Source organism: Drosophila melanogaster, chromosome 3L (genome assembly GCF_000001215.4).
Source record: "Drosophila melanogaster chromosome 3L".
NCBI lineage: Eukaryota > Metazoa > Arthropoda > Insecta > Diptera > Drosophilidae > Drosophila > Drosophila melanogaster.
In genome coordinates this window covers 20,514,208-20,542,157 of record NT_037436.4, presented here as the reverse complement: position 1 = coordinate 20,542,157, position 27,950 = coordinate 20,514,208, and the positions used below count along the sequence as shown (strand labels likewise).

At 39.5% G+C, this 27,950-nt stretch overlaps 7 protein-coding genes across 13 annotated transcripts, besides 1 other annotated feature; 4 read left to right on the top strand and 3 right to left on the bottom strand.

The window, feature by feature from the left end:
- Window positions 1-1,740: 1,740 nt before the first annotated feature.
- Window positions 1,741-14,186, top strand: Rcd2 (Reduction in Cnn dots 2). Its single transcript, NM_140987.3, has 3 exons — window positions 1,741-2,024; window positions 3,084-3,260; window positions 12,403-14,186. Exons 2-3 carry the CDS (start codon window positions 3,209-3,211, stop codon window positions 13,707-13,709), a joined length of 1,359 nt encoding a protein of 452 aa, NP_649244.3. The 5' UTR covers window positions 1,741-2,024; window positions 3,084-3,208; the 3' UTR covers window positions 13,710-14,186.
- Window positions 6,026-6,282: a mobile genetic element.
- CG13250 (uncharacterized protein) lies at window positions 6,823-8,449 on the bottom strand (the record flags this gene model as incomplete). Of its 2 annotated transcripts, NM_140988.1 has the most annotated exons (3): window positions 6,823-6,981; window positions 7,625-7,960; window positions 8,366-8,449. In NM_140988.1, the coding sequence occupies 3 exons, from the start codon at window positions 8,447-8,449 to the stop codon at window positions 6,823-6,825; spliced, it is 579 nt and encodes a 192-aa protein (NP_649245.1). The 2 variants fall into 2 exon arrangements, with proteins under 2 accessions (NP_649245.1, NP_001262119.1); NM_001275190.1 differs by lacking the exon at window positions 8,366-8,449.
- A 61-nt stretch (window positions 14,187-14,247) lies between the features above and the next one.
- Nubp2 (NUBP iron-sulfur cluster assembly factor 2) lies at window positions 14,248-15,582 on the bottom strand. The gene is made up of 3 exons (NM_140986.3): window positions 15,394-15,582; window positions 14,878-15,320; window positions 14,248-14,565 (listed from the first exon to the last, which is right to left on the bottom strand). The coding sequence occupies exons 1-3, from the start codon at window positions 15,502-15,504 to the stop codon at window positions 14,337-14,339; spliced, it is 783 nt and encodes a 260-aa protein (NP_649243.1). The 5' UTR covers window positions 15,505-15,582; the 3' UTR covers window positions 14,248-14,336.
- A 401-nt stretch (window positions 15,583-15,983) lies between these two features.
- Window positions 15,984-19,718, top strand: Pss (Phosphatidylserine synthase). 2 transcript variants are annotated; one of them, NM_001275189.1, is made up of 6 exons: window positions 15,984-16,672; window positions 17,645-17,903; window positions 17,963-18,528; window positions 18,596-18,806; window positions 18,877-18,955; window positions 19,477-19,718. In NM_001275189.1, exons 1-6 carry the CDS (start codon window positions 16,332-16,334, stop codon window positions 19,512-19,514), a joined length of 1,494 nt encoding a protein of 497 aa, NP_001262118.1. In that variant the 5' UTR covers window positions 15,984-16,331; the 3' UTR covers window positions 19,515-19,718. The 2 variants fall into 2 exon arrangements, with proteins under 2 accessions (NP_001262118.1, NP_649242.1); NM_140985.4 differs by having other exon boundaries at window positions 18,874-18,955; window positions 19,477-19,565.
- Window positions 19,719-19,723: 5 nt separating this feature from the next.
- CG5104 (uncharacterized protein) lies at window positions 19,724-21,149 on the bottom strand. Its single transcript, NM_140984.3, has 4 exons — window positions 20,931-21,149; window positions 20,574-20,743; window positions 20,381-20,498; window positions 19,724-20,003 (listed from the first exon to the last, which is right to left on the bottom strand). The coding sequence occupies exons 1-4, from the start codon at window positions 21,000-21,002 to the stop codon at window positions 19,872-19,874; spliced, it is 492 nt and encodes a 163-aa protein (NP_649241.1). The 5' UTR covers window positions 21,003-21,149; the 3' UTR covers window positions 19,724-19,871.
- A 236-nt stretch (window positions 21,150-21,385) lies between these two features.
- mTerf3 (mitochondrial transcription termination factor 3) lies at window positions 21,386-22,568 on the top strand. Its single transcript, NM_140983.3, has 2 exons — window positions 21,386-22,204; window positions 22,264-22,568. The coding sequence occupies exons 1-2, from the start codon at window positions 21,418-21,420 to the stop codon at window positions 22,539-22,541; spliced, it is 1,065 nt and encodes a 354-aa protein (NP_649240.1). The 5' UTR covers window positions 21,386-21,417; the 3' UTR covers window positions 22,542-22,568.
- A 196-nt stretch (window positions 22,569-22,764) lies between these two features.
- On the top strand, window positions 22,765-27,560 carry BNIP3. Of its 5 annotated transcripts, none has more exons than NM_206403.2 (5): window positions 22,765-22,941; window positions 26,026-26,297; window positions 26,372-26,433; window positions 26,535-26,714; window positions 26,775-27,560. In NM_206403.2, the coding sequence occupies exons 2-5, from the start codon at window positions 26,058-26,060 to the stop codon at window positions 26,824-26,826; spliced, it is 534 nt and encodes a 177-aa protein (NP_996125.1). In that variant the 5' UTR covers window positions 22,765-22,941; window positions 26,026-26,057; the 3' UTR covers window positions 26,827-27,560. The 5 variants fall into 5 exon arrangements, with proteins under 5 accessions (NP_996125.1, NP_649239.1, NP_730551.1 ...); NM_140982.2 differs by having other exon boundaries at window positions 22,765-23,190; window positions 26,775-27,559; NM_168864.2 differs by lacking the exon at window positions 22,765-22,941 and adding an exon at window positions 24,854-24,897.
- The last annotated feature ends 390 nt before the right edge of the window (window positions 27,561-27,950 follow it).

Sequence of the window (27,950 nt, the reverse complement as noted above, 5' to 3'; positions counted from 1 at the left end):
AACTTTCTGAATTATTTTTTTATATTTTATACAAACAAATATTGTAAAAGTTAATATTTTTGCAGATATTGGATTAATTATAGCTTTCGGTTTAAAGGTTAAAGTACAGCTTGTACTATATATGCAAAACATAATATTTACATCCTAGCAGGAATTTGAATTATTTACACTTTAACTTTTTTCTCATCTAGCAATTTATTATTATTATTCGGTCATGCTACGGTTTTCGAATTTGTAAGAATTTTTCGATTTGTAAAACGGGCACTTTTGTCTGGCCGTAATGAAAACTAAATTCCTTTTTTATATCAAAGCAAAAGTTTTGTCCACATTTTTCTTCGAAAACCATTTTATCAATTTATCCCAAAAGCGTGCTGCATATATTTAGTGCCATGCTCAGAGTTGCCAGATCAGACAAAAAAGGTGATTTCCCTCTTCTGGTTACTGTGTTTAGTAACAGCTTATCAGCATTTCACATTATGTTAAATAAACGAAGAGAAAAATCACAGTTATGTATTTAAAAAGGGACAAAATAATGCAAATATTTTCAAAATTTTAAAAAATTTGTTTCTTAATCAATATTGTAGGCTCAATTAAGTTTGGCAATCTTTAAACTTAAGCCAGTTAAACAGACTAACTTTACAAACTAACTATATAAAACCTAGATACTTTATTTTGTTAGGTTTTGTTTCGTTTACAACGCAAATGGTTTACAAAACCTACCGGAACAGCTTTAAAATACTATTAAGTGGTGCTTATACTGGAGACGGGTCACTGCGCAAACGCAAGTTGTATCGAAGTGTACTCAGTGTACTCATATGATAAACCGCACGACTATCACATCAATGTGCGCAACCATCGCTTCGTAAACAGCATATGATGACGAACTTTTTGAAATTTAAGTGGCATTTGAACTTGGCGGGCTTTTTTCTTTCAAACTAGAAGTGATTTAAGCTATACGGCAGCCCAACGGCAGATCGCCATTTAAAATGCTATGTAAGGTACTTGATACTTGGTAAGCCTGCCATTCTTGTGCGAGAAGTAGCGTAGCAGTAGCCGCGCACCCTTCCTAGCTACCACTCAAATGTCTAATTGATTTTTAACGAAAATGCCAGAAACAAAATTAAGTAATTTTTTCAATCCGGTTGCTTAGCAGCTCTGTTAATTAACAGTGCAGCTTATCAGCATTTTACAGCTATAAGTCGTTAATCGATATAACATCGCACGAAATAATCGATAGGTCACAACGAACGTATAAGCATTATCGCGTATACGCACTATAAACAAACAATTTTACCTTTATTAAGCATACGAACAGTGGTACAAGGATTCAAAATTCTGAGTGCAAATAAAATAAATTGTTTTTCTACAACAAATTTGATGATATTATTTAGCTTTTTAAACATAACCGAATAATAAAGCAATGTTTAATATGTATTGGAGCAAGTGAATGAATGTAGGAGGCATAGGCAATATAAATATAAGTAACTATGCTTATATTCCATTAACAAGTAAAATTAGTACGTATACGAAAATATAGATCAGTCTGATTAAATAAAGTAAACGCTTCGCCCATTGTAATTACGCATTTAGCCAGATTTATTTGCCCAACCGTACACAAGTAAAAACAAGCAAGATCGGAGAATGGCAAAGAGAAAATCGCGCTGAGTGCCGAAAAAAGAGAGCGAAAGGCAAAAAGAGAGCGAGAAACGTAAATAAAAATGTTCAATTGGCAAACAACTCCTTAGTTTGCTGGAAACCTCCACTGTAATCGGTTGTGTGCTGTGCTCTAGTGAAAAATCCCGAAACCTCACATATTTATCACCTTAAAAGCGGCGTCTCAAACAAAACACAAATACGCAGCACTGCGAAAAAGACCAGCATCGGGGCTAAATCAAAAATAAAAACAACTAAGAAACAACTAAAAAACAAGAGACCAAATGGACAGACAGGCGGTCAATTGAAAACAAATAGTACAATGAAGTTTTATTTTTGGATCAGTTAGACTCTCGACAAGTAAAGTAAAGGTAATGCCAATCGAGTCCAAAATATATTCATACTCGTAATATGCGTAGGCCAAGCGACCTAATTTCGGCGCTAAGTGTTTCACCTGGCTTTATGCCTATTTTGTTATGTTTCTCGCTATCTCGATCATTTGGTTTGGTTTCTACTTTTGGCATTATTTTTAATGGTCACTGTGAAAAATATGTGCTGCAAATGCTAAAGATGGAATTTCATTCGCTGCTTCCTTTTTAAAAGCCGAGTAAACCGCGGGCTCCGCTTTAGCTCTTTGTCCAATAACATTTGAGGGCGAATCGGTCAAATGCACTTTCAGATATGCACGTGTCGGCGGACATTTTGTTTTGGCCACCACTTCACTGGCTTGCAAAAACATAAATAGTCTATAAATATCTGTGATGCATCTTGTATTGTCGATAAACTTCGATAAAAGTAATAAGCTGCAAATAAATGGCCAAACTGCAACATAGTAAAAACTTGATCGGAAACGTATACGTTTCCCAGCCATTGGAAAATGCTGAAACGCTGAAATACAGGAAAACCCCATAAGCGCCCATTCAGCAATATACTTTTGGCCCAAACTGTGTGCGACTTTTAGTACGTACAGTATGTGTGTGTGGTATCAAAACGAAGAGTTATCAGGCAATCATATGGCATATGTTATAACACACTTATCGTGCGAATCGAAGAAAACAAAGCAGGTAGCGTGTTTGAGCGGTAATCAGAGTGTACTTGGCAACTTGGTTACAACTGCGTGGTAAGAGTGGTAAGAGCCTTCAAATCTCAGACAGGAGACAGAAAAACGGAAGATTAGATAAAAGTGCATTTCAGGAACAAAGTGCGATGGGTTACGCTGCAAGTGGTTGAGGTAGAAATGATGCAATTTCAGACTTAGGTAAAATATAAATTGCGAAGGTATGGGTTATGCAAATAAGATTAGATACATATATAAGATGAGAACGCATTTTAAGACAAATAAAAGGGGAATCCGAGTCTAAATATTATGCAGTTTACTTTACGTGCATCGAACTAACTAACTTTCGATTTTTTAACCTCTTTCCTTTCAGATATTTAGTGCAGCGCAACTAAAAAAAGAGCAGAAACACGTATTTACAATTATCACAGTTAATCAAAGATATATATACGCGTTTATATATATATTTAATCAGCCTTTGGACTTTGAACGTAAGAAATGGAAAAGTTAATCACAATTTGCCTCCTCCTGAGGATTCTACAATCGTGTGGTGAGTAAATAGTGCCGAAATTAGTTCATCAATGATGTGAATCACTGCCCTCGGATAATTCGAATATTGTTTTTCCGTTTTTGTATCTTTTGTGTTTACTTTGACCCTATTGAGATTGAGATAGTTTCCATTAAAGAAAAAACAGCGGTGGAATGCCTACGTCACGGCAGCAGCCTCATGATTCTATATATATCGCTTCGATCCTGCTCATGACGCGTCGAAAACTATATATATCTGTATCTATATATCTATAGCGTCAGATTTGGCCATATGCCATAAGCGAATCTCCCCTTCTTCTTCTTCATTTTGGGGCTTGCTTCGTTTTTTCCTCGCAAAAAAAAACACATGTTGAATTTTCTGGTTTCTGCTTTTGTTCTGTTTTTGTTTTGGCTTTATTTCCGAATTTCATTGATAATTCAAATGGGCCGCGTATTATCTAAGTTTGTTTGTATTTTCGGTTGTATTTCTTTGCGCTTCAGCTTACATTTGTATTTCGTATTTCGTATTTTTTTTTTGGCGCATTTCTCAAAATATTGTTTATTTTTATTTGATTCGCTATTGTTTGGCTTTCACTAGCGTATGTTTTTCTATGAACCGAAATGACCTTGATAGTGGATATCGAAGGTTATTGCCTAAACTATTACTAAATATTTCCTATAGTGCGTCACGAAAGTTTTTACAAGGAAATCCAAGAAAGAATCTTATTTATTTGGGAATTGTTTAAAATTTTAAGAATATTTTTCGGGAATTCCCAAGGAAAGTTAGTTTGTTTTTAAGTACGCTTTTCAACACATTGTCACATAGAAATTGCTTCAAAAAATCACACAATCTTCTGGAAATCAATGTTTACGCGTGCAAATTGATTACTTTAAGGCATATTTGCAAATAGAAATCTGCAAATACTCGTACGCATGGCAGATAGCACTATCGCGCACGGGTACATTATTTTATTTCTGAAAGTAAAGCCGCTATTGACTTTGTGATTAATGCTGAAAATAGCTTGGGAGCACTTTCCACTTGTACCCACTCCAAAAGCCGATATAAAATATTTCCTCGCTCCACAAGTGCAAATATTTATAGATATCGCGGTGGGAACATGTGTTAATCTGCTGAAATCTAATGAACTTAACCTTGAGTTTGGAGTGGAGCAGAGTGTAGTGGAGTCTTGATTTTTTTAGATTTTTTTTTTTTGTAGTCCAGTAGTGGCAACGCGCACTTTTCTTATGGAATTCCATCTTAATCTGAGGCGGCTCCTTATCAAATTGCCACGAACGGGTGACAAACGACAGATAGTCTGTTCTACAGCGTGTTTGTTACGTATGTAGTACATAGTTTCCAAACTCACACACAGTCAGGGAGTCCAACTGGCAGTTGTTGTTGCCGTGTTTGCCCAGCGAATTCCATCTAGATGAATACGATAAGTGAACTTAGAGCAGTCAGAACGAAGGCGAGTTTAAGTCGATAAAGGAGTACATACATTGTATATGGCTTTCTTAGGCCGGCCACCCCCTGCAATACTATTCCATTACCTGATGAAATTGTAATCCGCCTTTCGTGCAAGAAATTTGGACACAAAAGTGGAAGTGCACTTTGGAGAAAATTAAGTTATTGCTTCAACTAAAAATCAGAATCACTAGCTTCAGTAACACGTTAAGTAAATAAAAGCTCATCTGTTACCCTAGTTAAATAATATAACTTGCACTTCACATATATTATATTTTTGTTTGTTCTAGAATTGAAATATTTCTGAGTGCATTTGCTTCCGGCTAAACACTGAGAAAGCGGCTGGCTGACTAACCCACTAAGTGAGCCATTTAGAGCTATATTTTTATGCCCCTCAACCAGTTACTAGGGGTGGCTGGCATATTTTGGCCTAGAAATTCCCGTCTGTACTGGTTTGGGTTATGTCACCAAACGCTCGCCATTCCAGACTTTTTTCTGTTATGGCAAATGCAAATGCGAATGAAAATGGAAATGAAAATGGGAAAAGGGAAATGGGTGGGCGGAAACACCGTTCCTTTTGGTTAATGGCTGGCCTTGACATAGGGTTTCCTCCTGGCCTTTTCCTTTCTTTGGCATGGCGAAAATATTGATGACCAATTTGGAGGCCATAAATGATGAATAAACCTTGCTCACTCGACTTTTTGCTTTTTGCGGTGTGCTGAGGAATTTCAGATGAGCGAAAGAGTCTGTGATCATGACATTGCAGACTGATCTAGTGAAAGGCGAATGTTTATATTTTTAGGCTTTGTTTTGTTTTTGTTTTTTTTTTTTTTTTGCATCTTGATAGACGCTGTTCTATTTACGCCTTGCTAAATATCTTTTGTGGGCCAGACTCACGTCATTTCTTAATTTGATTGGCCAGCACTTGAAAAGGGGCCTGAGCTTTCTTAATCTATTATTTTTCTGCACTCGCATTATCAACAACCGAGTGGGTTTATAATATAGAAACGAGTTGGCCATTTGGATACACTTTAATCTACTGGCCAAGCGTTGGGAAATTTGGCATGAAATTCCTAACACATTACGTTTCCCACGAGCAAGGTGATCATTAAAAAGTAATTAAATTATGTAATATTAAATCTCATTTTAATACACATCATGCTGTCTGCTTTGAACATTTAATGTTTTTAACGAGGTGCAGAAATCACAGAGCCAGTTAAAACCAATTAAAACCAATTAATTGATAGTTTTCGATTATCGGATTTTGGCTACAACTAAGAGCTTTTCGAGAATTTTGATAGTAGCCCAACCAAATAAAAAATAAGGGAGAATACTACGGTCGAGTTGCCGACTATCAGATACCCGTTACTCAGCTGCAAGTGTGAGGAAGATTCTGGCTTATATAGTTAGTAAGATCTCGACGTTCATACGGACGGACAGTCAAACGGACAGACCAACGGACAGATGGACATGGTCAGATGGACTCGGCTATTGATCCTAATCAAGAATATATATGTATATAATTTATAAGTTGGAAACTCATCCTCCTACCTTTTACATACTTTTCAAGGAATCTAGTTTACCATTTTACTCTACGACTAAGGGATATAAATAGAGTGCAGAAATCAGTGAATCCCCTGGATAAACATATATATTTAATTTGATTTGATTTTCTATACCAACCAAAGCTCGTAAATTATGGATGAAGCTATGGTATTTGTTTTTAATTAACAGTGAAGTGCAGAAATCAGTCAGCCAGCCTGATGCCACATTCCTCGACCATGAATCATGGGATTTCGCAGAAAACTGGATCACAATCAAATCCAAAACCTAAAAGTCATGACAGTGAAATCGGCCGGGTTCAATGGCAAAAATAGATATTCATTTATTATCCACAAGTCATAACTTTTCCACCTTTAAACCAAAATCAAGTGGCCCAGATAGGAGTCTAATCTGAATGTGTGCCGGCGAATAAATCCCATGCCGAAGCTATTAGTCATTCGAGTTAGTCATGGAAACGCACAAATACGAGTATAGGTATTTGCCGCCGGTTTGTATGATTTTCCTTATACACACATACATAGGTTATTCTTTCGTGCTTTATTGAAATATTTTCTTCTTACGATCGTCTCATCACCTCGGCATCCACACTGGCCCTGATCAGACCCATATTCCTGCTCAGCTGAAAGACCAATTTCGTGTTGAACTTCATGTCCGGCATGTAGGCCGGAAAATGATCCGGATTGAGTGCAAATCGCGTGGACGTATAGTTGACATTCTGCGGATTAACATAAGATATGGATAACAACCTGCTGGTTAGCGAATGAAAATGATATTGGGCACTATCGATTTGGATTTCATTCGGCGAAACCGCTCTGGTTTTCTTGTCTAATGCGCACTGAATTTGTTTATTTAATTTTGTTTACATTCCGTTTTTTAATGAACAGCCGTATAGATAGCTATGTTTATTTGCAAGAACATTTGACTAATTTGTTGCTCTATTTGCGCTCGGCTCGTAAAGATGAAGATTATGGGAGATTATCATCAGATTTTGACTTTGAGTAGGTCAGCAAACGCTTGGTGTTTGTTTAATCAGGTGTTTAAGTTACTAATGGCTACAAACAGAAATATTGGGAATAATATTGGAAATGATACTTTGCTAAGTGTGGTTCTTATCATCTCCTGAAATTTTATGGCTTAACAAAAATGCATTGCGCAGAAATCTATTTTTAGCGATCTACTATTGCCTCTCCTTTTGGGTAATAATATTTCTTAAAAAGTAAATATATTTATACATATACATAGGTTCGACCGAATCCATTGCGAAATGTAAATGAGATTTACGACTTTCCTGCATTCGGCATTGCAACCTGTCTTGGTTTGCCAATTGCGCATGAAGCAAAACCATTTTTTCCACTTACCGCCAGGAGAGGACAGGCATCTGGATAGTTTCCCGATTGCAAGAGTTTGTGGAGCACGGCATTCAGGATTCGGCTTTTGCTGCGAAACTCAATCAGGTGGCAGCCATCCACTCGAATCTTAAAGAGTTGCTGAACAGGACGATCCTTTCGGTTGGCGATCTGTCCCACGCTAAGCTCCACCCACATTTTCGTGACGGATCGGCGCAGCAGGAGGAAGGTGTTCAAAAAATTGCCCTGCTTCTTTGGCATTTCCACAATGTCGCACTTAAAGATTTCCGCCGTAGTGGGGTCAATGACCGAGCAGTTGATGTCCCGCCAACGTATATCGAAATCGCGCTACAAGTGAGGAGCCATTAAACAAATGCGCATCATATGTGGAATCCATAAACCTAGAGACTTAGTCACGCCGGCTACTTTTGGCCAGGAAAAACGGAAAGTGCATTTCTGTTTGTCTACATACTTTGCCATTTACGTAGATTGTTTGAATGGAAAATTATTTATGCATGCTTAAAAAATGGATATATCTTTGAGTGTGCATTCCTATTTAATGGCCTAAACATTTGTAAGATTCTATTTTTACATGATTTCTACACATTCATTTGGATTTTAAAATACAAAACCGAGTTGCCTACGCTTCTGCATTTGTTAAATATTACTAAAACTTATTTTATGAGCCGTTTGTCTTCGTTAATATATATGAATTCCGGTTTTATATATATTATAAATCACATCTGTACGTACGGTTGCCAGCGATGGCTGCCATAGAATCGGCACAACCAGACAGCATAATATTAGTAATCCCCTCAGAAAGGCGTCGGTCATCATACTAACGATGGCCATCGAAAGGCACACATTGCGGCCCCAGTGCAGTAATTATTAAGAATAATTATTGTTATTATTTTGTATAGGAAACATATAAATTGAATATCGGCGCACATCTGTTCGTTCTGTTCGTTCGCTCTCATTTAGCATTATTGGTTTTTTGTGGGTCCAAAGGGGGGCTTCGAATGTCGAGGGGTGGGTGTGGTTTACTGACATTAATCAGCCATTTTACGCCAGTCCGTATAATTTAATTGTAATTGTGCAATTTGTACAAAATAATGCGAAATAATCACCGCGGGACATCCATAGCCCCATCGTTTGTTTCCATTTTGCATATGAAACGAAAGTGTGATGTCGGGGCTATATCGCTCTGCTTGTTCATTTTTGTTATTTATTATAAATTTATTAAAATGCATTCCAGCTGCTTTGGATTCGATAAACAGTGGTACTTGTCATACAAAAAGGTCCAAACGAACGAAAGCGAATTAGTTAATTTGGAGCTCCATTTGGCATTTGGCTTTCAGCTTTCCCATATGGCCGACTTCAGTTTGCACTTATAATTAATCATGTGCGGCTGAATATATACAATATATGTATGTACATTTGGCTGGCGTTCGGTGGGCAGACCGAGCCACTAGCATAATTGATCTATAATTAAGATAAGGCTTGCTACGCCTGTCGCCGCCGGCTTAAACGGGACCAAAACGCAGAATATGTTAGTCAAAAAATAGAAAGCGTCGAGCGTACGAAAATGTTTTGTTTACGCGATTACTAACTAACTAACTAACACATTAGTTGGCCACCTTACAAACCTTGGGCGGCATGTATCTAATGGTAGAAGCAGAAGGAAGCCAAGTTAATGGCTAATGACAGTGGATAATGGCTAATGCTAACCGTGAAGTGAAGTGAACTCTCCTAATTGGCTGCTATGCGGAAAGCGGGCAAATCTGGAGTGACGAACGATTATTTGCTCTACATGCTGGCGATTAAATGAAATCGCATAAATTACGCTTACTTAGGACGTGTGAGACGGGTTCGCAAAAAAGATTGATTGCTTTTCGTTCTGTCAGAATGAAGGAATTTTCAAAAACCGAATAGAAGAAGTAATACATAATAGTAGTACTACTGATTAACGCAGGTCTGATGTCACATTTTTCGGTTTAATTCGTGTGCGATTAAATCACATCTGTCATAGTTTATTTTAATTTTGAAAGCTCTTTTGTTTACGATCACAATAGTCAGTGGCAGTGCTACAACTACAGTTAAGTTAATAAACTAATTAACGCGGGAATAAGCTGTATTTAAATGGAATTTATTTTTTAATAAATCAAACACGCTTGGCCGATTTTCAATATGATAGAGGCACATTTTTTGCTATGAATTACATTTGATTGAGTGGCTTCTCCAGTAATTATTCAGTTTATGATTTATGATTTCAATGCGTTCGTTGGATTGTTTATTGTTTAAAAGAAAAACCCGTTTGTGAAAACTTTGAAAACTGATGCTATTTAGAACCATCTCAAAAAATGTATCTGTGCTTGGCCTTTAAAAGATGGTTCATCTTATTAATTTTCTGGAAGTGTTCTTCATCCTAGATTTAATCACCACTTTTCCGTGACTCATTCATCACTGTGATTCATGGCTAGTAAATCTTGGCCAAACGATTCCGCTGTCTTCCTGGTTTACGGGTTACTAAACTTACCGCTTTATGACTGCCTTAATGACCAAAAATTCGCTTAAAATGTCATAAAATGTACGAAAATATTATAATTCCCCTCAGAGAATTAGAGTCGCCATCAGCAAATTATCAAAGAGACACTTTTTCAATGTTCACGGTGATTGACGTGAATGGGCACGGTAGAAATAAGCGGAAAATATCAAAAATAAATAGTTTCTCGTTTGTTTGGTTGAAAGGTCTGTAATTACTCCATCTCCAACTATTTCCAAGTCTTTGTCGCTTGTAACGGCCAACATCTTGGGCTCTGTCGTACCCCCCCTTTCGAAAAAGACGGCATTTTAGATAGTAGTTAAAAGTAAACGTCGACCTCCTCCCCTTGATTTTTTTGGTTTCCTACGAGTAGTGTAATGTTCGTTTTGTTTGGTTTAAGTAACTTTGCATGTCAGCGAGCGTGTCAGGAAAAACAAAAAGCAAAAATAAGCGACTGCTAATTGCACTGGAATTTATTTTTGCCGTATCTGTATCTGGTTTTTGTGAGCTGCTCCTCAGCTTCCCTGCCTGAATTGCATTTTTGCATGCCGGCCTTCGGCCGTAGATCAATCAAAAAGAAATATGGATCGCCTCGTTCGCAGCTTCAAAGTATCCGTATCTCCACATCGCTGTGTCTTTCTGTATCTGTTCCTCTATGTATCTGTATCTGTGGCCCGACCGGTGACGTAAGTGGGCAGTAGCACTTCTGCTGGTGCTCCCCTATAAAATCTTCATAATCGCAACCGAAACCGTAATGATCATCGTCGTCGCCAGAGATCTCCGCTAATGAGCCCCGACCCATTTACTTATGAGGCGGATATGTGCTTAGGTAATTTGCATTGAATTTTGTAACCTTTGGAACCTGGATACCTTCCCCAACCCACTGCCCCACCGTCTCATGTCTCGTTTTTTTTATTCGATTTTTTGCTGACCCAAGAACGATAAAAAGTTACCACTATCCGTGGGGGTCAATAAACCCGTCGTGCAAAGCAACAAATTATTAAATACCCAAAACGAAGAAAGCAAAGCGTTCTTCCCTGCACATGGCCAATTATTATTGACTAGCTAAGCATTTAAACGTATATACAACTCTTACTAGAATCCAGATTCAGAATGAATTTTTTCCTCACTAGCTTAGGTTGAGTTATTTTTGTGGGTCTTGCAAAGTTAATATGAGGAAAATATAGCTAATTTAAAGAGCAGAAAAAATGTAGACCGTCTTCATTCTGGTCTCCTGTGAATATAAGTTTCTATCTAGATAAGTAAACAGTTTCAAGGTATTTGGATGATTCTTATCGATCCAACACGCACACTTCCCTGGCGTTGCCAGCGCCCTTCTATGCGCTTCTCAAACAAACGAGCACTGTCACGCACACAGAACCGAGCATATGAATAATTGCCCCGTCTGCTGGCTGTCATATAGATCGCTGCGACCTGATAGCCGAAGAATAAAGCCAGAACGACGAAAGCAACAACTTATATCTATTTTAAATTACGTTCAATTAAATGCGCTTCACCTACAAAGTCTGCGACAGTGACGTCAATATCGAAAATAATTGATAACCTTCGATCACGATCGGGAAGAGATTGTAACAGACTTGCTTTGATGGCTCGCATTTGTGTAACAAGTTTTACCACCACACCACCTAAACTAATAATACACGCAATTGGGGCAATATTCGTTCAATGAAACGACCGATCCATATCGATATAATAAGAGGGGGCTTCAAATCTTTCGGGTTTGTTTGGTGAAGCACTTGCACTATATATCTACTTTTTTTTCTTCACACTGTTATTGTTCTCTGTCATTGCCGTTTTTTATCGCTCCGGCGCCTTCTACCCCCTTTTATACATAATTCAATGATAAAATGTCAAAAATCAATAACAATAAATAAATGATAAACGAGAGTATCACTCCCGTACTTTGTATTCCACCAAAAATAAATATCATTCCGTTTGTTTTGATTGGATTCCTGCTTTTTCGAAGAAGTTTCCTATAAGTGTGCCTAATCAAATTGCCATTTTTATAAATTTACCTCTAGCTTGATTGAATAATTCATAGCTATTTGGTTTGCTTGTTGGAATGTGATTTTCAAGATCGATCGATATGTAAATATTGAACTTGAAGGGCATTCAAATCAGAACGGCATTTTTTTCGATCTCCTTGGAGTATCGTATTTCCGTTCTGGGTAAGAACATGGTGGCTTTCGATGCTTACTAATCATTCTTAATCTTTTATTGATTGCAGCTATGCCCATTATTGACCCAGATAGTATAGACGAATCCCTTGCGTGTCCACCGTGTGAGAATGACTTTCCCATCTGTTACAAAGTGATCGTGGAGGTGGAACGGGGCAATGGACTGCCCGGTAGCTGTTGTCCTCGCTACGAGTGCCTCGATGAGGAACCTGTCTGCGATGGTTCCAAAAGGAGATTCTATAAGAACAAGTGCACTGTGTGCGATCCTTGCGAACCGCTGGCCATTCAGTGCAAGGAAATATGTCCAATGGAAGAACCCGAACCCATTTGCCTGTCTGACAACAATGAGTACCACAGAAATGGCGATATTTGGATGGAAAACAATGGTTGTACTACATGCATGTGCGAAGGTGGATATGTCACCCGCAATGCTGTTCAGTGCAATCATTATTATCGGTGCAACAATCCCGTTGAGGTCAAGGGACAGTGCTGTCCGGTTTGTCCGGACGAGCTGGGTGTGAGTAACAGTATCTATGACGATGGTAATCACAAGTATAGAAACACCACTTCAGCACCAATTTTGGGCGAAAGCGAATCCTCCAGTTCAGGGTGGAGCTCCACTGTGCCAACAGATACTTCTGATTCCGTTCCAGACACCAGCGGTTCACCCAATAGCTCATCTACATCATCTGAACTGGCCACACCGACTCCGAACACAAGTGAATTATCCAGTTCCACAGAGAGGACAAGTACGGATTCGAGTTATGAACAACTTGGAGAATTTGCCACTTCCGAGTCGCCGGATCTCAGAACCGACTCAGAAGAACAAGAAACCTCAAGTTCTGATTCTGCAATGGAGACTACCACAAATCCAACCACATTCGAAGCAACAGCAACTTCCACAGTTTCAAGCACTTCAATGGAACTTCCCACTGCAACAGATGATGGTATCACCAAAATGGATTTTAATCCTGATGGCAGAACACCGAAAGCAACTGATGAGCCCACCGTGATCTTAGTCAATGCAACTAACTTCTTATCCGTGGTGACCGATAATCCCATCACGAATCAACCGGCGGTCGTGGCGCCCGAATCGACCAGTCAGATTAAGGATCTCAACAGTATGGAGATCCAGCAAATAAGGTATCCCTACGCAGAGGTGCCCCAGGAGCGCATCCAAACCGATTGGCCTTTGGAATGCGTGGTTATAATGGGCTTTGTTATACTTATAGTGTTTATATCCCTTTATGCCATCGTGAAGAGATATTCGAAAAACAAAAAATACCATGCCATACCATTAAATCCAGTTCGAAAGCTGAATGAAACGGAGAAAGCGAAGACGGAGCAAAAGTTGTGATTCCTGCACAGAGAGAAAATTATAGTTCCAGGTTGCCATCTCAGTTTATCAGTTCGTTTTTTCTCTGTGTGAATTCCATCCTCCTGCAGACTGATTTTTGATCTTAAAAATTATACCAAAACAGTGGATGAAGTCTGCATGATAGTACTACTTAGGAAAAGAAACTATACTTTGTCGTCAGTCCAGAGATAAGCATACAATTTGATCTTTAAACTATGCTCAAATCAATAAATAAAGCGATTAGGTTTAGCAGTAGGAGTTAAGCAGTTAAGGAATACGTTATTAATTATAATTGGAAAGTATTAGTTTGATTGTAAATTATAATTACTGCACACGCAGAATTGTTGCATTAGAGTGATTACATATCAAACGCTCGCACTCATATAATTTTAAATTATTATACCCAAAACTCATCAACTACATTCATTCCAAAGCATACAAAAATAAAGAAAAAGAAACCAAAGCTAAACAAAAGCTAAAATGTGTTTAACAATGGGAGTCCCTATTTAAGTTTACCAATTAAATACCATGGCAAATTAAATCGTTTCCTGAAGAAAATGGTTATATTCATAAACTGAATAATGAAACAAGCTATCATATTTACAAAATTGTTATGTTGGTATTTATTTAGGAGACCAACATCGTTTTCAACTTCTCAACTATATGCGTCAGCACCTCCGCTGTCGTGGAATCCGGAAGCTCATCCAAGACGGACGTAGTGGTGCCCGCCAAAATGCCAACACGGGGATCTATGGGCAGAGTTCCTAGATGTGGTACTTGGGCGTAAGTGGCCAGTGAGACGCCACCGTTTGACGAGAATATATTGGTGCACGAGGTGCAATGGGGGCACACGAACCTGTGACAATCAAATATAAGATAATTTAGTCAAACATGAGATAATTATCACCTGGTTAAAGTCCACAGGTGTCGCCCTGCCGTAAACTTGACACGCAAAGGCGTCCAATTAATATCTATGTATATTTGCATTTTCAATTAGTCAGCATCAAATACAGTAGAAATGCTTATCAGAAGCTTGTAAAACTCTTTTCAGTCAGGGATGGATATCGTTCTCGTTGCATTGCATTGGAGTTCCAATTTTTTGAGGACAAATTAAAATGAATCCTATTTTGTTGTCTGTCTTGCGGCTTAACAAACTCAAATAACTTACCCACTCATATTCTCGACGATGCCCAGGATATTGATGCCGGTCTTCTTGCAGAAGGTGATCTCCTTGCGTACATCGTCCAGGGCCACCTCCTGCGGTGTGGTCACAATTATGGCTCCGTGGCAACCAACCTCCTTCAGGCACTCCATTACGGTGATGTGCTCATCCGAAGTGCCGGGTGGCGTATCGATAATTAGGTAATCCAGCTCATCCCACCTGACGTCGGTGAGGAACTGCCGGATCATCATGGTCTTTTTGGGACCACGCCAAATGACCGGATCCTCACGGTTCTTCAATAAAAATCCAATGGACATCACCGCCAAGGTTTGGGATTCATCTGTATAGACAGGAACCCATCCATCGTCGCACTGGAAGATATCCCGTCCTTCCAGACCCAATAGATATGGCACACTCGGTCCACACAGATCTATATCGAGCAGACCAACCTAATAGATTGTTCATATGAGTACCATTCAAAATTCATCGGTAATGTTTTTGTGGTGAAATGGTTTGGCTTACCTTAAATCCGTTTTTTCGCAGTGCCAGCGATAATTGGGTGCTCACTGTGGATTTTCCTACTCCGCCCTTGCCTGATAGCACTACGATAACATTTTTAACCTTGTCCAGCATTATAAAGCGATTTAAAAGCAATTTATTCCGAAACCAATGCAAAGTCGTGGATTGCGTTTTAGTCAACAAGTGCAATCAGCTGTTCAGGGCTACAGTCATAGCATTAGGGGTGTTCCAGGATTCCACTATGTTGAAATATCCAATCTGAATAATGTTATGCGTGACCTCATTATTATTTGACTGTTTGTAAACAAAAAATCATTTTATCCTCGGGAATGCCATAAATGCTGCCTAGAAAGTTATTATATAGAAAAAATAAGGTAAAGAACTAAGTTATATAACTAACGCTATATAACTCTAAAATAGTGACAATATAATCTTGTTATAAAGTAGGGTGATGACTGCTTTTCGAATACGATCTGAAAATATACAAAATATTTGTCATCATAAGATACCTGGATCACCCCCAACGTTCCGCTATTCATCTGGCAACGCCCCTGTTATCAAGTCACACATTTCAACCCTCCGGCAACACCACCGCCGGCAAGTGTCGATTTTTATTGGTCCAAGCCGCGCGCAGCATGTTAATTGACAACAACGGACGGTAGCTGGCAAATGATAAAATAAACGTGCGCCGATCGAACGCGAGTCGAGGATCCAGGAGCCGTGCCCACGCCATAGCAATCGAGGTCACTCGAGCCGGGAGCCATAGAAACCGCTGCGAGGAGAGCCGAGTGGCAAGTCTTGGTGGAATCGAATCGAATGTTGCGCAACCTTCAGTCCCCGCATGTACTTAGCCACCAAACCGATTCCGAGCCACCAACCACCTAACAACAACCACATCACGCCACCCGCCTACATTTGATAATCGAATTTGTAGTTAGGCGATGAAGAAGCGCACTAATTCACGTGGCACCCCGACCTCGTCGGGCGACGCGCTACTGGACACCTCCTTCTCCTCCGCCGGCGATGCTGAGCGGGATCATCCCGCCTACAAATCAGGCGCGGCCAGTGCCCCTGCCACGCCCACCAAGCGACGGGATGGCAGCGATGGCAGTGTCAGCAGCGCGGGAGCACGCAGGAAGCGCAAGGACGAGATCGCCCAGACATTTGTGATCGTCAACGAACGTCCCGTGGACGACATATCGCTGGACTTCTTCTACAAGCCACACACCATCACCTTGCTGGCTGTTTCGGTGCTCGCCGTCATGTACTTTGCGTTCGTCAGGTGAGTAGATGAGCCCATGAGCCCGCAGGGGAACCCCTTCGTGATAACCAATGAAGGTTATTCGATCCTTAATACAACGCAACTTCATTGCGAGCTCGCAATCGGTTCACTTGTATTCATTTCGATCTTAGAACTTTGCCTTTGTCAGCTGAGATAGCATTGAAAAATCGTTGAGTTTTGCTTGTTAACCCATTGGGTGTTTATGCGGGTTTGGTGCGCTCGTTAGCTTCATCTTATTATATTATATTATATTATATTGGGTATTCCTTGAACCGACAGAATCTTTAGATAAGAAAGAGTTTGTAAATCCATTTCTGTCAGTACTGATTACTATGAGAGGCACGTTTAGAACTATAGTACTGGTCTTAACCCTTATCAGTATTACATAACTGTTCTGTAGTAAATCCCCTTAGTAACAATAGTTTATTTGCATTGGCTGGTAGCGAGATAGAACCAATTATTCAATGTATCAGCATCTTCAAAAGGTTTCATTTGTTATAATTATTTATAAATTTTTTATAATTATAATTGACGTTTCATCAAAAATGATTGGATTTCACTACCCTGTTAAGTCCCTTATCGCCAAAAAACTTTCGATGAAATCATACTTTTTAATCATATATCTGCACCATGTGCCTTCTTAGTTCACACATCAATTGATGTACACGGGTTAAGCACTTAAAAATATCACGAATACTCTGCCAAAAGTGTCAACTCAGACAGCCGAAGGTTTAAAAAAGCCAAAAAAAAAAAATAAAAAAAATTATATATATATGCGCTAGTCTAGCGAACAGTATATAAAAGTAGAATCGCCTAAGGCACATACGTAATGTACTCGACGTTCACTTCATCGTGCCATTGACCCCCAAACCCCATCGAAAAACGTGCTATGCTGATAAGGAATACTATGACTGAAATAGTAGCGCTAATGGAAGCCAAGATCATCCATTTAGCAATGCGCTTTCGTTACAGAAACGAGGCGAACGTGGATGAGAATCTCTGGGCCGGCCTCCTCTGCATTGTGTTCTTCTTTCTGATCGTCTCGGTGATTGCATTTCCCAATGGACCCTTCACACGACCCCATCCCGCCGTCTGGCGGATATTATTCGGATGCTCTGTGCTGTACCTGCTGACGCTACAATTCCTGATGTTCCAAAACTACCCGACTATCAGGAGCATATTCTACTGGATTGATCCAAAGTTGAAGAACTTCCATATCGATATGGAAAAGGTAAGTCCTTCATCATTATAAACTGCCCAATATGTAACCAACAATTTCATAATTTCCAGGAGTATGGCGTCAATTGTTCGGACATCAGTTGGGATCGCGTTAAAGGCCACTTGGACGTCTTTGCCTGGGGTCACTTCTTGGGCTGGGCCTTTAAGGCCATCCTCATTCGTCACATGGGCATTCTGTGGGCCATTTCTGTGATGTGGGAGATTACCGAAATAACCTTTGCGCACCTGCTGCCCAACTTCATCGAGTGCTGGTGGGATGCCCTCATCCTGGATGTGATCATCTGCAACGGTCTCGGCATTTGGATGGGTCTGAAGATCTGCCAGATTCTGGAGATGCGCGAGTACAAGTGGGCCAGTATTAAGGACATATCCACCACAACGGGTAAAATCAAGCGTGCCATGCTGCAATTTACGCCCGAGAGCTGGTCGGCCATTCGCTGGCTGGATCCCAAGTCCACGGCGATGAGATTTGCCGCCGTCATTCAGCTTGTGATCTTCTGGCAGGTCACCGAGCTGAACACATTCTTCTTGAAGCACATCTTTGAGATGCCACCGGATCACTTCATTGTGATAGGTCGTCTCATTTTCATCGGTCTGTTTGTGGCGCCTTCGGTTAGGTACGTTGTTCTTATAACCATTTATAATATATTACTTATGTATTTCAATTGATACTCTGCATTTTAGGCAATATTACGTATATGTCACCGACACACGCTGCAAGAGAGTCGGCACCCAGTGTTGGGTTTACGGCGCCATCATGGTCTCCGAAGCTATTCTGTGCATCAAGAATGGCAAGGAGTTGTTTGAGCGCACGCAAGCCATCAACATTGTCCTGTGGCTGACTGTCCAAGTAATAATCTCGGTGGCATTTGTCTACCTCGCGGTTTACTGGCAGGTAAGAGCTAATTTGAATACAACTCGAATTGTGCAGATGTGCTAATTTGTGCAATTGAATATTTCAGCAGCGACAGCTGAAAAAGGTTTCATCGACGCCCGCAAAAACAAAAGAAACTATTCCTGCCAGCTCATCATCGCCCTCGAAAGGTATGTATAGCCATTTAACAACTGCAAGCAACATTAAATGGGTTAAAATATGAACAATTATCTTTGAATTGTGTAGGGTTGTTCAAAACGTCTGTTCATGTCTATGGTGGATAATTTGGATAACTCCGTAAAATAGGATAACTATTGTGCTTAATTGTGGCATAGCAAATTTCGATCATTTCAGTCCCTTTAATGTTGCCTGCCTTACGACTAACTTTCTTTTTTGCGCCCGCTGACTTTCTTTATTATTGGCTCAATTTATGGTTAACCACAATGTTTTATCAACTCAATTTGCTCTCAATTTAAATTCTCCTTGCGTTTCTCCCCTTCTCTGTCTCTTTCTCCTTCTCCGATTCTCCGCGGATTGCATTGCCACAAAAAAGCACAATTGCCAAGGAGTAATTCCATTGATGCACCCAACATCATGCACTACGATATTAAAATTAAAATAGTCTAACCAGTTATTGTTAACTTTTATATCTGCTACTTTTGATCTACAATTTTTCATTTCACTTTTCTAGGTAAATTGTCGCCGCAAAAAGAGAAGAAACTAAAATAAGAAGTTGATATAAATAAACTTTAAAGCTGCAGAAACAAAGTGGATCGGGCCATTCTTTAAATTAAAAACCAAAACAGAGAAGAGAATTATGTACATAAACTAAAGAAAACTGTACTGATTAAATTAAATACATAACATGTAAATATATATATATATATGTATAAAAGATATATATATATATATATATATATTTATTAAAAAGACAAAATGGAATTATTGTACTTGTTAATAAGAGAATATAAAGGACATTCTATGTTCTAGTGCTAGGTTAATACAATACAAAAGATTTAATTGTCTTAGCTTAAGCTACAAACCAATCTGGCTTTTCTCGAGCTATGTACAGAAGCGCATCTGATTCTAGACCTCCAGAATTGCCGACATGGTCTTCTTGACCGCATCGCGGGCGTAGGGGATGTACGACAGCGAGTACCAGGTCATGGCCAGAGATTGTATGATAATGAATATAAGCGTGAGTCCCGCCTTTTTCCACTAAAGCCAATCAAATAAAAATAATAACATATTAAGTGCACACATCGATTGCATCGTACTGTTTTTTTGTTCAAGTAATAAGAATTAAACCAATATTCAGAATTTAATTGCTAGGGCATGTGAAACTGTGTTATTAATATTAAAAGTAAAATGCTAAAAGCTTTCATTTAACTTTACTGTGAGTTCATGAAGTATGTATAAGATTTGGATCGCTATTTCATTGGATAACTTTAAAGTCTAAACATTAAGGAAAAGTTTTCTACAAAACCTGCAAACAAATTCGTCATGCTATCGCTATAAAACTAACTTGATTATAAAAGTTAACGACCGAACCCTAAATAATTGTGATATCTTCGATTTGAGCATGGACGCCTTACCACAATAGCAGCGATGAACGTCAGGACCATCATGACGAGCACGATGATGGTGGCGATCAGCCGTGTTTCCGCAAACATTTTCTTGATCTGCTTGAAGGGACCCATGAGAAAGCAGGTACTGAAACCGGAGAAGAGAGACTCATTAGCCGGCTTGTGTGAAGTACGAGTGGAACGGAACCAGCAACTCGCTCACCTGGCCATCGAGATGACGTTTCCTAGAGTGTAGAAGACCGCAAAGACCACAATGCCCCTGTGCAGAAATAGGGCGACCGAGCCGAGTAGGGAAAGTAAGATGCCCAAGGCAAAGCAGATGACGAATCCCTTGATCCGAGTGGACCAGCTCAAAGTGGACATGTCGTTGATCTGCGTATGTAATTGATTGATATTAACTAAATACTTTGATAAGCGTTGGGTCACACGGCTTGGGGCGCCATGTGATCGCGGGGCGTTGCCAGCGGCTAGCTCCTAAGCCACGCCATAATCATAATTCCTCCAGCCAGAATATGTTAAGGGATCTAATGAGATCTGTACCATTAGAAAATTTCTTCACCTGCGTAATGATACTGCTCTCCTCCTCCGGAGTGGGCTCATCTCCACTCAGAACGCGGCGCAACTTGTCCATTATGCGGCGATTGAATAATGTTCAACAGGTGGCTGACTTGGAATTACCGGCACTCCTCTCGGGGGGTTTTGCACATACAAGGGTCTCTTCTGTTTTTATGCTCCGGAATTTTCACACCAAAATAAATCCAAGATCATACCTAGTGTGACCGTGGTGGTAACCGTTAACATATACCGTCCGATTAAAAATTATACCAACAATTTGCAATTTTATATATATCTTCATAAAAAAACTAAAGAAATCAGATATTAGTAGTGCATTTTTGTTCAAGAATATCCATTTAAAAACAAATATGTTTTTATATCAAAATCATATTCAAAATATAATTTTAGCTTTTTCTAGCTAGCATGCCATATTTAGAAACTTTGGCAGCCAACTGCTGGTCACATTCGCGACATCTGGCAACGCCTCCAGCATGTTTTGTTCAGCTCTACGTAACATTTTGAGGAATTCACAAAATGCGGCTAAAAACGCAACAATTACCTCACAAATACGAAATCTGCGAGGACAACAAAGTGTCCACCATGAGGTAGAAGTGTTAACATCACCGGGTATAACCACCAAACAGAATGACAAGAAGACCGAGCCTGCGGAATGTGAAGGCTCCAAAGAAGTGGCTCTGGACTTCCGAAATCGGGAGGCCCATGTGCCTTCCTTCAATTTGGCGGCCTATGTGAACAACTCGAGTACCCTGCAGCAATTTCTCAGCTTGGGAGTGGATCTGCACAGTATTGAACGGCGAAAGGGATTGGGAGACTTTGTACTGAAGCTGGATTTCGAGAAAAATGTGAAGCCCTACATAACGTTCCTGGTGGATCAGGGCGTATCACCCGATGACTTCGGCAGGATGTTCACCAAGAACCCGCTGCTGTTCAAGGAGGACTTGGACGATCTGCAGACCAGAGTGAACTATCTAAAAAGCAAGAGATTCTCGGACGAAGCCAGGCAAAGAATTCTCACCCAGAATCCTTATTGGCTGATGTTCTCCACCAGGCGAGTGGATCGTCGATTGGGTTACTTCCAAAAGGAGTTCAAATTGAGTGGTCATGATCTGCGACTGTTGGCCACCAGAGAACCCAATGCCATTACCTACAATATGGAACACCTCCGCAAGTCTGTGTTCACCCTTAAGGAGGAAATGGGATTCAATGCCAAGGAGCTAAGTGACCTGGTGGTACGAAAGCCGCGCCTCTTGATGATTCGTAAGTCTATCTACATTCAAAATTAAGGACATTTGTAATTAAACAACTTATCCTTGCAGCTCCGGATGATCTTGTCGAGCGATTTAGTTACATTCACCAGGATATGGGCCTTCCACATGCCCAGATTGTCCAGTGCCCGGAGCTTTTGGCCTCACGCGAATTTAGACTGCGGGAACGTCATGAGTTCCTGAAATTGCTTGGAAGAGCGCAATATGATCCGCAAAAAGACCTGTATATATCGCCAAAAACTATAGTGGAAGGCAATAACTTTTATTTCGTCCGAAATGTGGCTAAAAGTGATTTGGAAACATTTGATTTGTTTTTGAAAACGAGATAAGAATAAAATAAAAGTAAATGTATATATACTTTTCATATTCATATATGCATATGCATATATTTTCAAAAGTCAACAGAAACCAAGTTTTATCATTTTAAAAATAACCACCAATAAATTTACTTGATACAAGGGATGCCAGATGTAGGAAAACATAGACACGCACCTGGATTGCTACCGTTTCTCCATCTGGTCACACTGGACAGCAACAAAAGATTTAAACTACGCATTAAGCTTGTGCGTAGAAACGAATCGTGTTTAATTTTAGTTACAAGACAGTCGCTTCGGGAGAAGCATTAAACAAAGTTGCAATATTTCGGAGCTCCAGCGGTTGGCTTCAGTCCGAAACCAGTAGTTATAGTCAAATCGAGTGCAGCGGCGGAGAAACAGCGCCAAACGAAAAGTAAAACGCATTTTCCTACGCATACATAAACAGCAAAAGCGAATACACAAACACAGGCAGACATACGGAAGGGCCAAAAAAAACTTGGTCAAACTCACGAAAGAATAATAGAAATAGTTTAACTTTAAAGCGAGTTAATAATAAGCAATAAACCCAAGTTATCTTTGGTGTTGACGTGTTGAACACACATACCGATAAACAAAAACAAAATGTCTACGACACCAAAATCGAGCGAAGATTTGCTGGGCGGTAAGTTGTTTGTTTTCGTCTGCTTTGCTCTTTCATTCGTGTTTTTTTGCGTCTCCCCTTTTTACAATCATAACAATAACATGGTAACCCGTTATGCCGCATTGTTGTTGTTGCGAGAGTATCTAGACATGTGTATGTATTTATGGAGTTGTTTGCAATTTGTTAGTATCCGCATCCCATATTTTTTCAAGGCTTTGCGTTGTCTGCTTTTTGATTTCTTTCTGCTTTTATTTGTTTACTTTGCACTTGTTCTTGCTCCGCAGAGGGGGCGAGAAAGAAAGAGAGACAACAAAGAATCCGCAAAACTCCGTATGAAAACAAAGACAAAGAAGCTGCCAACGCACTCTTTCTCCCTCCGCTCTTTCATTCATGTCATGTCTTGTTCCTTTACTTTGCACTTAGCACGCTTGACGTCAGTTGTGGTTTACTTTTTGCGCTCCCCATTTCCCCGACCCGGTCTTCTTCTTCCGTCTGGCTTGCTAAAATAATTCGTAAATAAATACATTTTGTGGGAGGGCATTTCCCTATCGGTCGTTTCCAGAAATTGCGCCTTTGGCATATTCGCTTCAATTGTATTTCGGCTGCCCACTTTATCAACATCCACGTTTACACTCGCGGAAAAACTAGGTTATATAAATTTATACTCATCAACGTACTTGAATGTGTTTTTCAAAATCTCTTAATTTTATGAAAATCGTATGATGGACAATATTCAATAAATTTTCTTAGGAATTGCACGAAATGTTGAAATATTTTGTTGACATAAAGTATAATCTTTTTGGTTGACTGCTTGAAAGCACTTTGTTTGTTTGTCGAAAAGGTTGTTGACTACCACAGAAATTATACTACAATTCTGCAAAGTCACTCACAAAAGTAATGCCGGACGAAAAATTTGTTTTTCAATTTACTACCATCCAAGCAGTATTAATCTAATCAGTTTTAGCCCAAATCGAACCATATGTTATGAAATACATCACTTTTGAAAGGTTTGACACAGTTTGGATGTGGAATTCCGTTATCAATGATAGCATATAAATATTATTCATATGTATTTCTATACGTTTGAATGAATCTGATATTAATCTTTTAAAGCTAAGTATGTACATATGTATATGAAATAAGTGTGTAAGTAATGCGCCGGCTTGATCTGTTTCTTGACCTTAAAACACGTGCGAAATGAATGACCAACTTAGAGAAACATTTTTTCTTTGTGCACTGTGCCATATACTACGCAAGAAATCGTATCATGATACCGAGGAGTCATCCATCCAATAATAAAGGCGGTTCAATGGGCCCAACTCAGGGTCTTTTGGACAGCTGCGCATCAAGATGCACACCCGACAAAGCCCGAAGAGGGTAGGGTAGAAAGAGAGAGAGAGAGGGGGAGTGATTGTTAGAGAGAGACGGAGGGTGGTTGGCCGAAAGAGAGGGAGAGAGGCCTACGTGCCGTGAGTCACAAAGCCATTGTTTTTGTTTTTGCCACCCTTCTGTGCACTTTTGCTTTTGTTTTTGTTTCCATTTTCGTACCTGTAACCCGGATTCCCGATAATGCTCCAAATATTGTTTACCTGTGCAAAACTTCTGCGTCTACCTGACATACGGGCATTTCCATTTTCTATTTTCGCAACATTTCCATCATAAATGCATCATCCTTTTCGTCTAGACGATGCATTTAGTATTCAATTGTCAGCATGATTGGTGTGCCACGTGAGTGATCTGAATTATTCTGTAACTGATTCCATCGCGAAAGTGTCTAAATTAGATGATTGTACAGTGATAACTCGAGAGAAAGCAATACCAGGAAGATTTTAAATTTATAATGTGACATTACAAAATTATAGAAAAAATTAATTTTAATTAATTAGAAAGTGAATAATAGATGATATAAGAGGCGTTGGGTGTGATCGTATGTGTGATTATATATATGCGTATACATGTAATCAGTTGGTTGTATTATTAGGTAGTTTTTAGGAACGCTACACTGTACTCCTTATCAAGTAACTTGCACGCTTCTCGTGCCCATATTGCATCGCCAGTTTGTCTTTTTTCTCGATTTGTTTTGAAAATGAAATTTTCTCCGTAGAGCATTGATAAGCATCGGCTTGTATAGACTATAAACAAAACATGTGTGCTGCTTTATATACACAGTATGCCGAAAAGAAACGGAAATTATGCGAGTGGTGGGGTTTTTAGCGTTATCAATGGGGCACGAGCACTCGAACAGATATATACAAGCACATACATTGCAGATCCGGCTAACGAATCGAACGTATGTATGGTTAAAATGTTTTTACGTGTAAACAAAAACGAAGACAAACGCTGAAAGGGTGACGATGGCACATTTTTAGAGCCGCTGCCGCCGCACAGTGGCTCTCAAACTGCACGCCTTTCTGAGTAAACAAGTGAAACTACTTTATTTTGTCAGCAAGTGTAATTTTAGACAAGGGATTACTTTAAACTGACGTTTATCAGCTTAGAAATAAATAAACTGTTTCATAAATAAACAGTTAAATAGGGTTAAACCATTCAAAACTTAAACATCGTAAAATATTGATATGTTCTGTATGAAAATTTCTAAAATTAAATTAAAAATTGTTGTTAACGAACCTAGAACGTTTTCGTTTGTATAAATTCAATAAAGAACGTCATAACGCACGTCTGTGTTTGGACTTCTCATGTTTATTCAACACGCCCCAAAAGGTTTCGACCCTCGAGCCTGTGCTATATTTAACCACCTCCAAATGCAACCAACTAAATATTTAATTTCACCCCATTTGGCTTTAGCTTTCACCCACTTTGTTCGCCAGTCTATCATGCTAATGATCTACTTTCCAGAATCTTGGATCGAACTCAGCACAACAGCTGCGATGGCTGGCATCAAGAGCCCCGACAGAATCACTCCGTTGCCATTCAACAATGGCGAGGAGTACCTGAGACTTCTGCGCGAGGCCCAGCGCGAGTCGAACCAGTCGAGCCGTGTCGTCTCCTTGGCCAGCTCCCGTCGTGATACGCCCCGTGATAGCCCCAAGAGTCCACCGAACAGTCCCCAGTCGGAGCTCTGTCCGGATGATGAGCTCAGAAACGTGTACATCAACTACTGGACCAAGGTAAGAGATGAGAATCGAGGCGGAACCGAGGTGATCTTGCTAACAATGCCAGTCTCTGTTTTTGCTTTTGCCAGGGAGGAGACAAACAGAATGCAGGCAATGAAGATTGGCTGAAGAACTGGAATCAGCCACCCAGGTATGAAAGTTTATTTAGCTAAGTTTCTAGAATCTAGAACTAAGTTTGGAGCATTGCGGCCTTTTACCACAAATGGTCATTCATTGAATTATTATTTACAGTAGCTGGAACATTGAGGATTCAAGTCGGGATGCCGGCGACGAGGGCGAGAAAAAGAAGACTAACACAGGCTACTCCATCCGTTTGAAGCGACTGGGCTCCAACTCGTTGTTCTCCCGCGAAATTCTGTACTCGCTGCTGGTGACCAACGTCCTGTCCCTGCTGCTGGGAGCTGGATTCGGGTAAGGGTCTCTAGCAATCTTCACCAGATTCACATTTCATGTAATGGTATTTATTTATAGGCTATGGTTGAGCAAGCGTGGCATACTCCTTACCCGTGTGGTCATTGACTGAAAGATGCCATAAACAAAAAGGAGAAAGAGGAAATATATATAATCGTTTTCAATCTATCAATATGCACATCAATCGAAAACAGAACACGATGCGTTCCATATAAGAAAACGAAGTATACACATCTATACAGCCAACCGTATTCCAACTCATTTGTATTTTTATCGGAAGTCTATATTTTCGACACCTTCTCATTCAGTACATACCTATAAAAATGTAATTTCTAATTACTAAGCCAGCAAACTAAAACAGGCCTTTGGGCAATGGTTGAAACTAAGCGTTTTCATATTTTATATAATTTTATATATTTAACATTATATCAAGGCAGCAAATCTAATGATACAGAAAAGCATTTATAGATGCTCCATATATTTTGCTTTAGCCGTATGTCTTAGCACCCAACCGTGCATTATATCCAATACAAATGTACGCCGAACTTCGTGTTAAGAATTTCAATTTCATCATCATACATCATATAGAACAACCATAAACATTTGTAGACATATTATAGTTGAATCGTATTGTATCCTGATTGTACTTTTTGTTGAACAATCGTCAAATGTTTCGATACAATAAGCATATAAGAAAAACGATACAAAAGGAGAAAAAAAAACAATATGGCACACATAAGATTATATCTTTAATGTGAGGGAAGGGTTATCCCCCACACAAAAAAAACAGAATAGTTGTAATGATTTTTTATATTAAAATATTTTTCAATATCTATTTAAAAGAGCATCTGCAAACATTTTTCTTTGGTGGGTTTTACGGAATTGCAAGAGATGGCTTAGAAAGTTTTGAGAATTTTATAATCTTGGAAAGACGGATTAGTGAGATGAAAGGGATTTTCAGGGAAGTGCTGCAAGGTATTTTGAGATGCCTTTTGTCTAAAAGGCATTCCCGGTGCTTGTTGTTGAATAAGTCGCCTGTTGTTTTGAAAATCGCTAGACGTGTACCTGTTCGCATTATCAAACTGTTTCACATAAGTGAGGGCTTGGATTACCTTTGTGTATATAAAGGGAAAAACCCGCTATTTGCATTTCGCCATTAATATTTTTTTGAGATTATCAGCAGTGAGTCAGTATAAGCGATAATTTCATCATAATGTGCTAATAGTCAACTAATTT

Excerpts from the sequence above, each read along its gene's own strand:
- Rcd2 (NM_140987.3), top strand. The coding sequence starts at position 3,209 with ATGGAAAAGTTAATCACAATTTGCCTCCTCCTGAGGATTCTACAATCG. Across the intron at positions 3,261-12,402 it reads GAGGATTCTACAATCGTGTG|CTATGCCCATTATTGACCCA; the intron begins GTGAGTAAATAG and ends TATTGATTGCAG.
- Nubp2 (NM_140986.3), bottom strand. The coding sequence starts at position 15,504 with ATGCTGGACAAGGTTAAAAATGTTATCGTAGTGCTATCAGGCAAGGGC. Across the intron at positions 15,321-15,393 it reads TGCGAAAAAACGGATTTAAG|GTTGGTCTGCTCGATATAGA; the intron begins GTAAGCCAAACC and ends ACAATCTATTAG. Across the intron at positions 14,566-14,877 it reads ATCGTCGAGAATATGAGTGG|GTTCGTGTGCCCCCATTGCA; the intron begins GTAAGTTATTTG and ends TGATTGTCACAG.
- Pss (NM_140985.4), top strand. The coding sequence starts at position 16,332 with ATGAAGAAGCGCACTAATTCACGTGGCACCCCGACCTCGTCGGGCGAC. Across the intron at positions 16,673-17,644 it reads ATGTACTTTGCGTTCGTCAG|AAACGAGGCGAACGTGGATG; the intron begins GTGAGTAGATGA and ends CTTTCGTTACAG. Across the intron at positions 17,904-17,962 it reads TCCATATCGATATGGAAAAG|GAGTATGGCGTCAATTGTTC; the intron begins GTAAGTCCTTCA and ends CATAATTTCCAG.
- CG5104 (NM_140984.3), bottom strand. The coding sequence starts at position 21,002 with ATGGACAAGTTGCGCCGCGTTCTGAGTGGAGATGAGCCCACTCCGGAG. Across the intron at positions 20,499-20,573 it reads AACGTCATCTCGATGGCCAG|TACCTGCTTTCTCATGGGTC; the intron begins GTGAGCGAGTTG and ends CTCCGGTTTCAG. Across the intron at positions 20,004-20,380 it reads CGTTCATCGCTGCTATTGTG|TGGAAAAAGGCGGGACTCAC; the intron begins GTAAGGCGTCCA and ends GATTGGCTTTAG.
- mTerf3 (NM_140983.3), top strand. The coding sequence starts at position 21,418 with ATGTTTTGTTCAGCTCTACGTAACATTTTGAGGAATTCACAAAATGCG. Across the intron at positions 22,205-22,263 it reads GCCGCGCCTCTTGATGATTC|CTCCGGATGATCTTGTCGAG; the intron begins GTAAGTCTATCT and ends TTATCCTTGCAG.
- BNIP3 (NM_140982.2), top strand. The coding sequence starts at position 23,151 with ATGTCTACGACACCAAAATCGAGCGAAGATTTGCTGGGCG. Across the intron at positions 26,298-26,371 it reads ACATCAACTACTGGACCAAG|GGAGGAGACAAACAGAATGC; the intron begins GTAAGAGATGAG and ends TGCTTTTGCCAG. Across the intron at positions 26,715-26,774 it reads CTGCTGGGAGCTGGATTCGG|GCTATGGTTGAGCAAGCGTG; the intron begins GTAAGGGTCTCT and ends ATTTATTTATAG.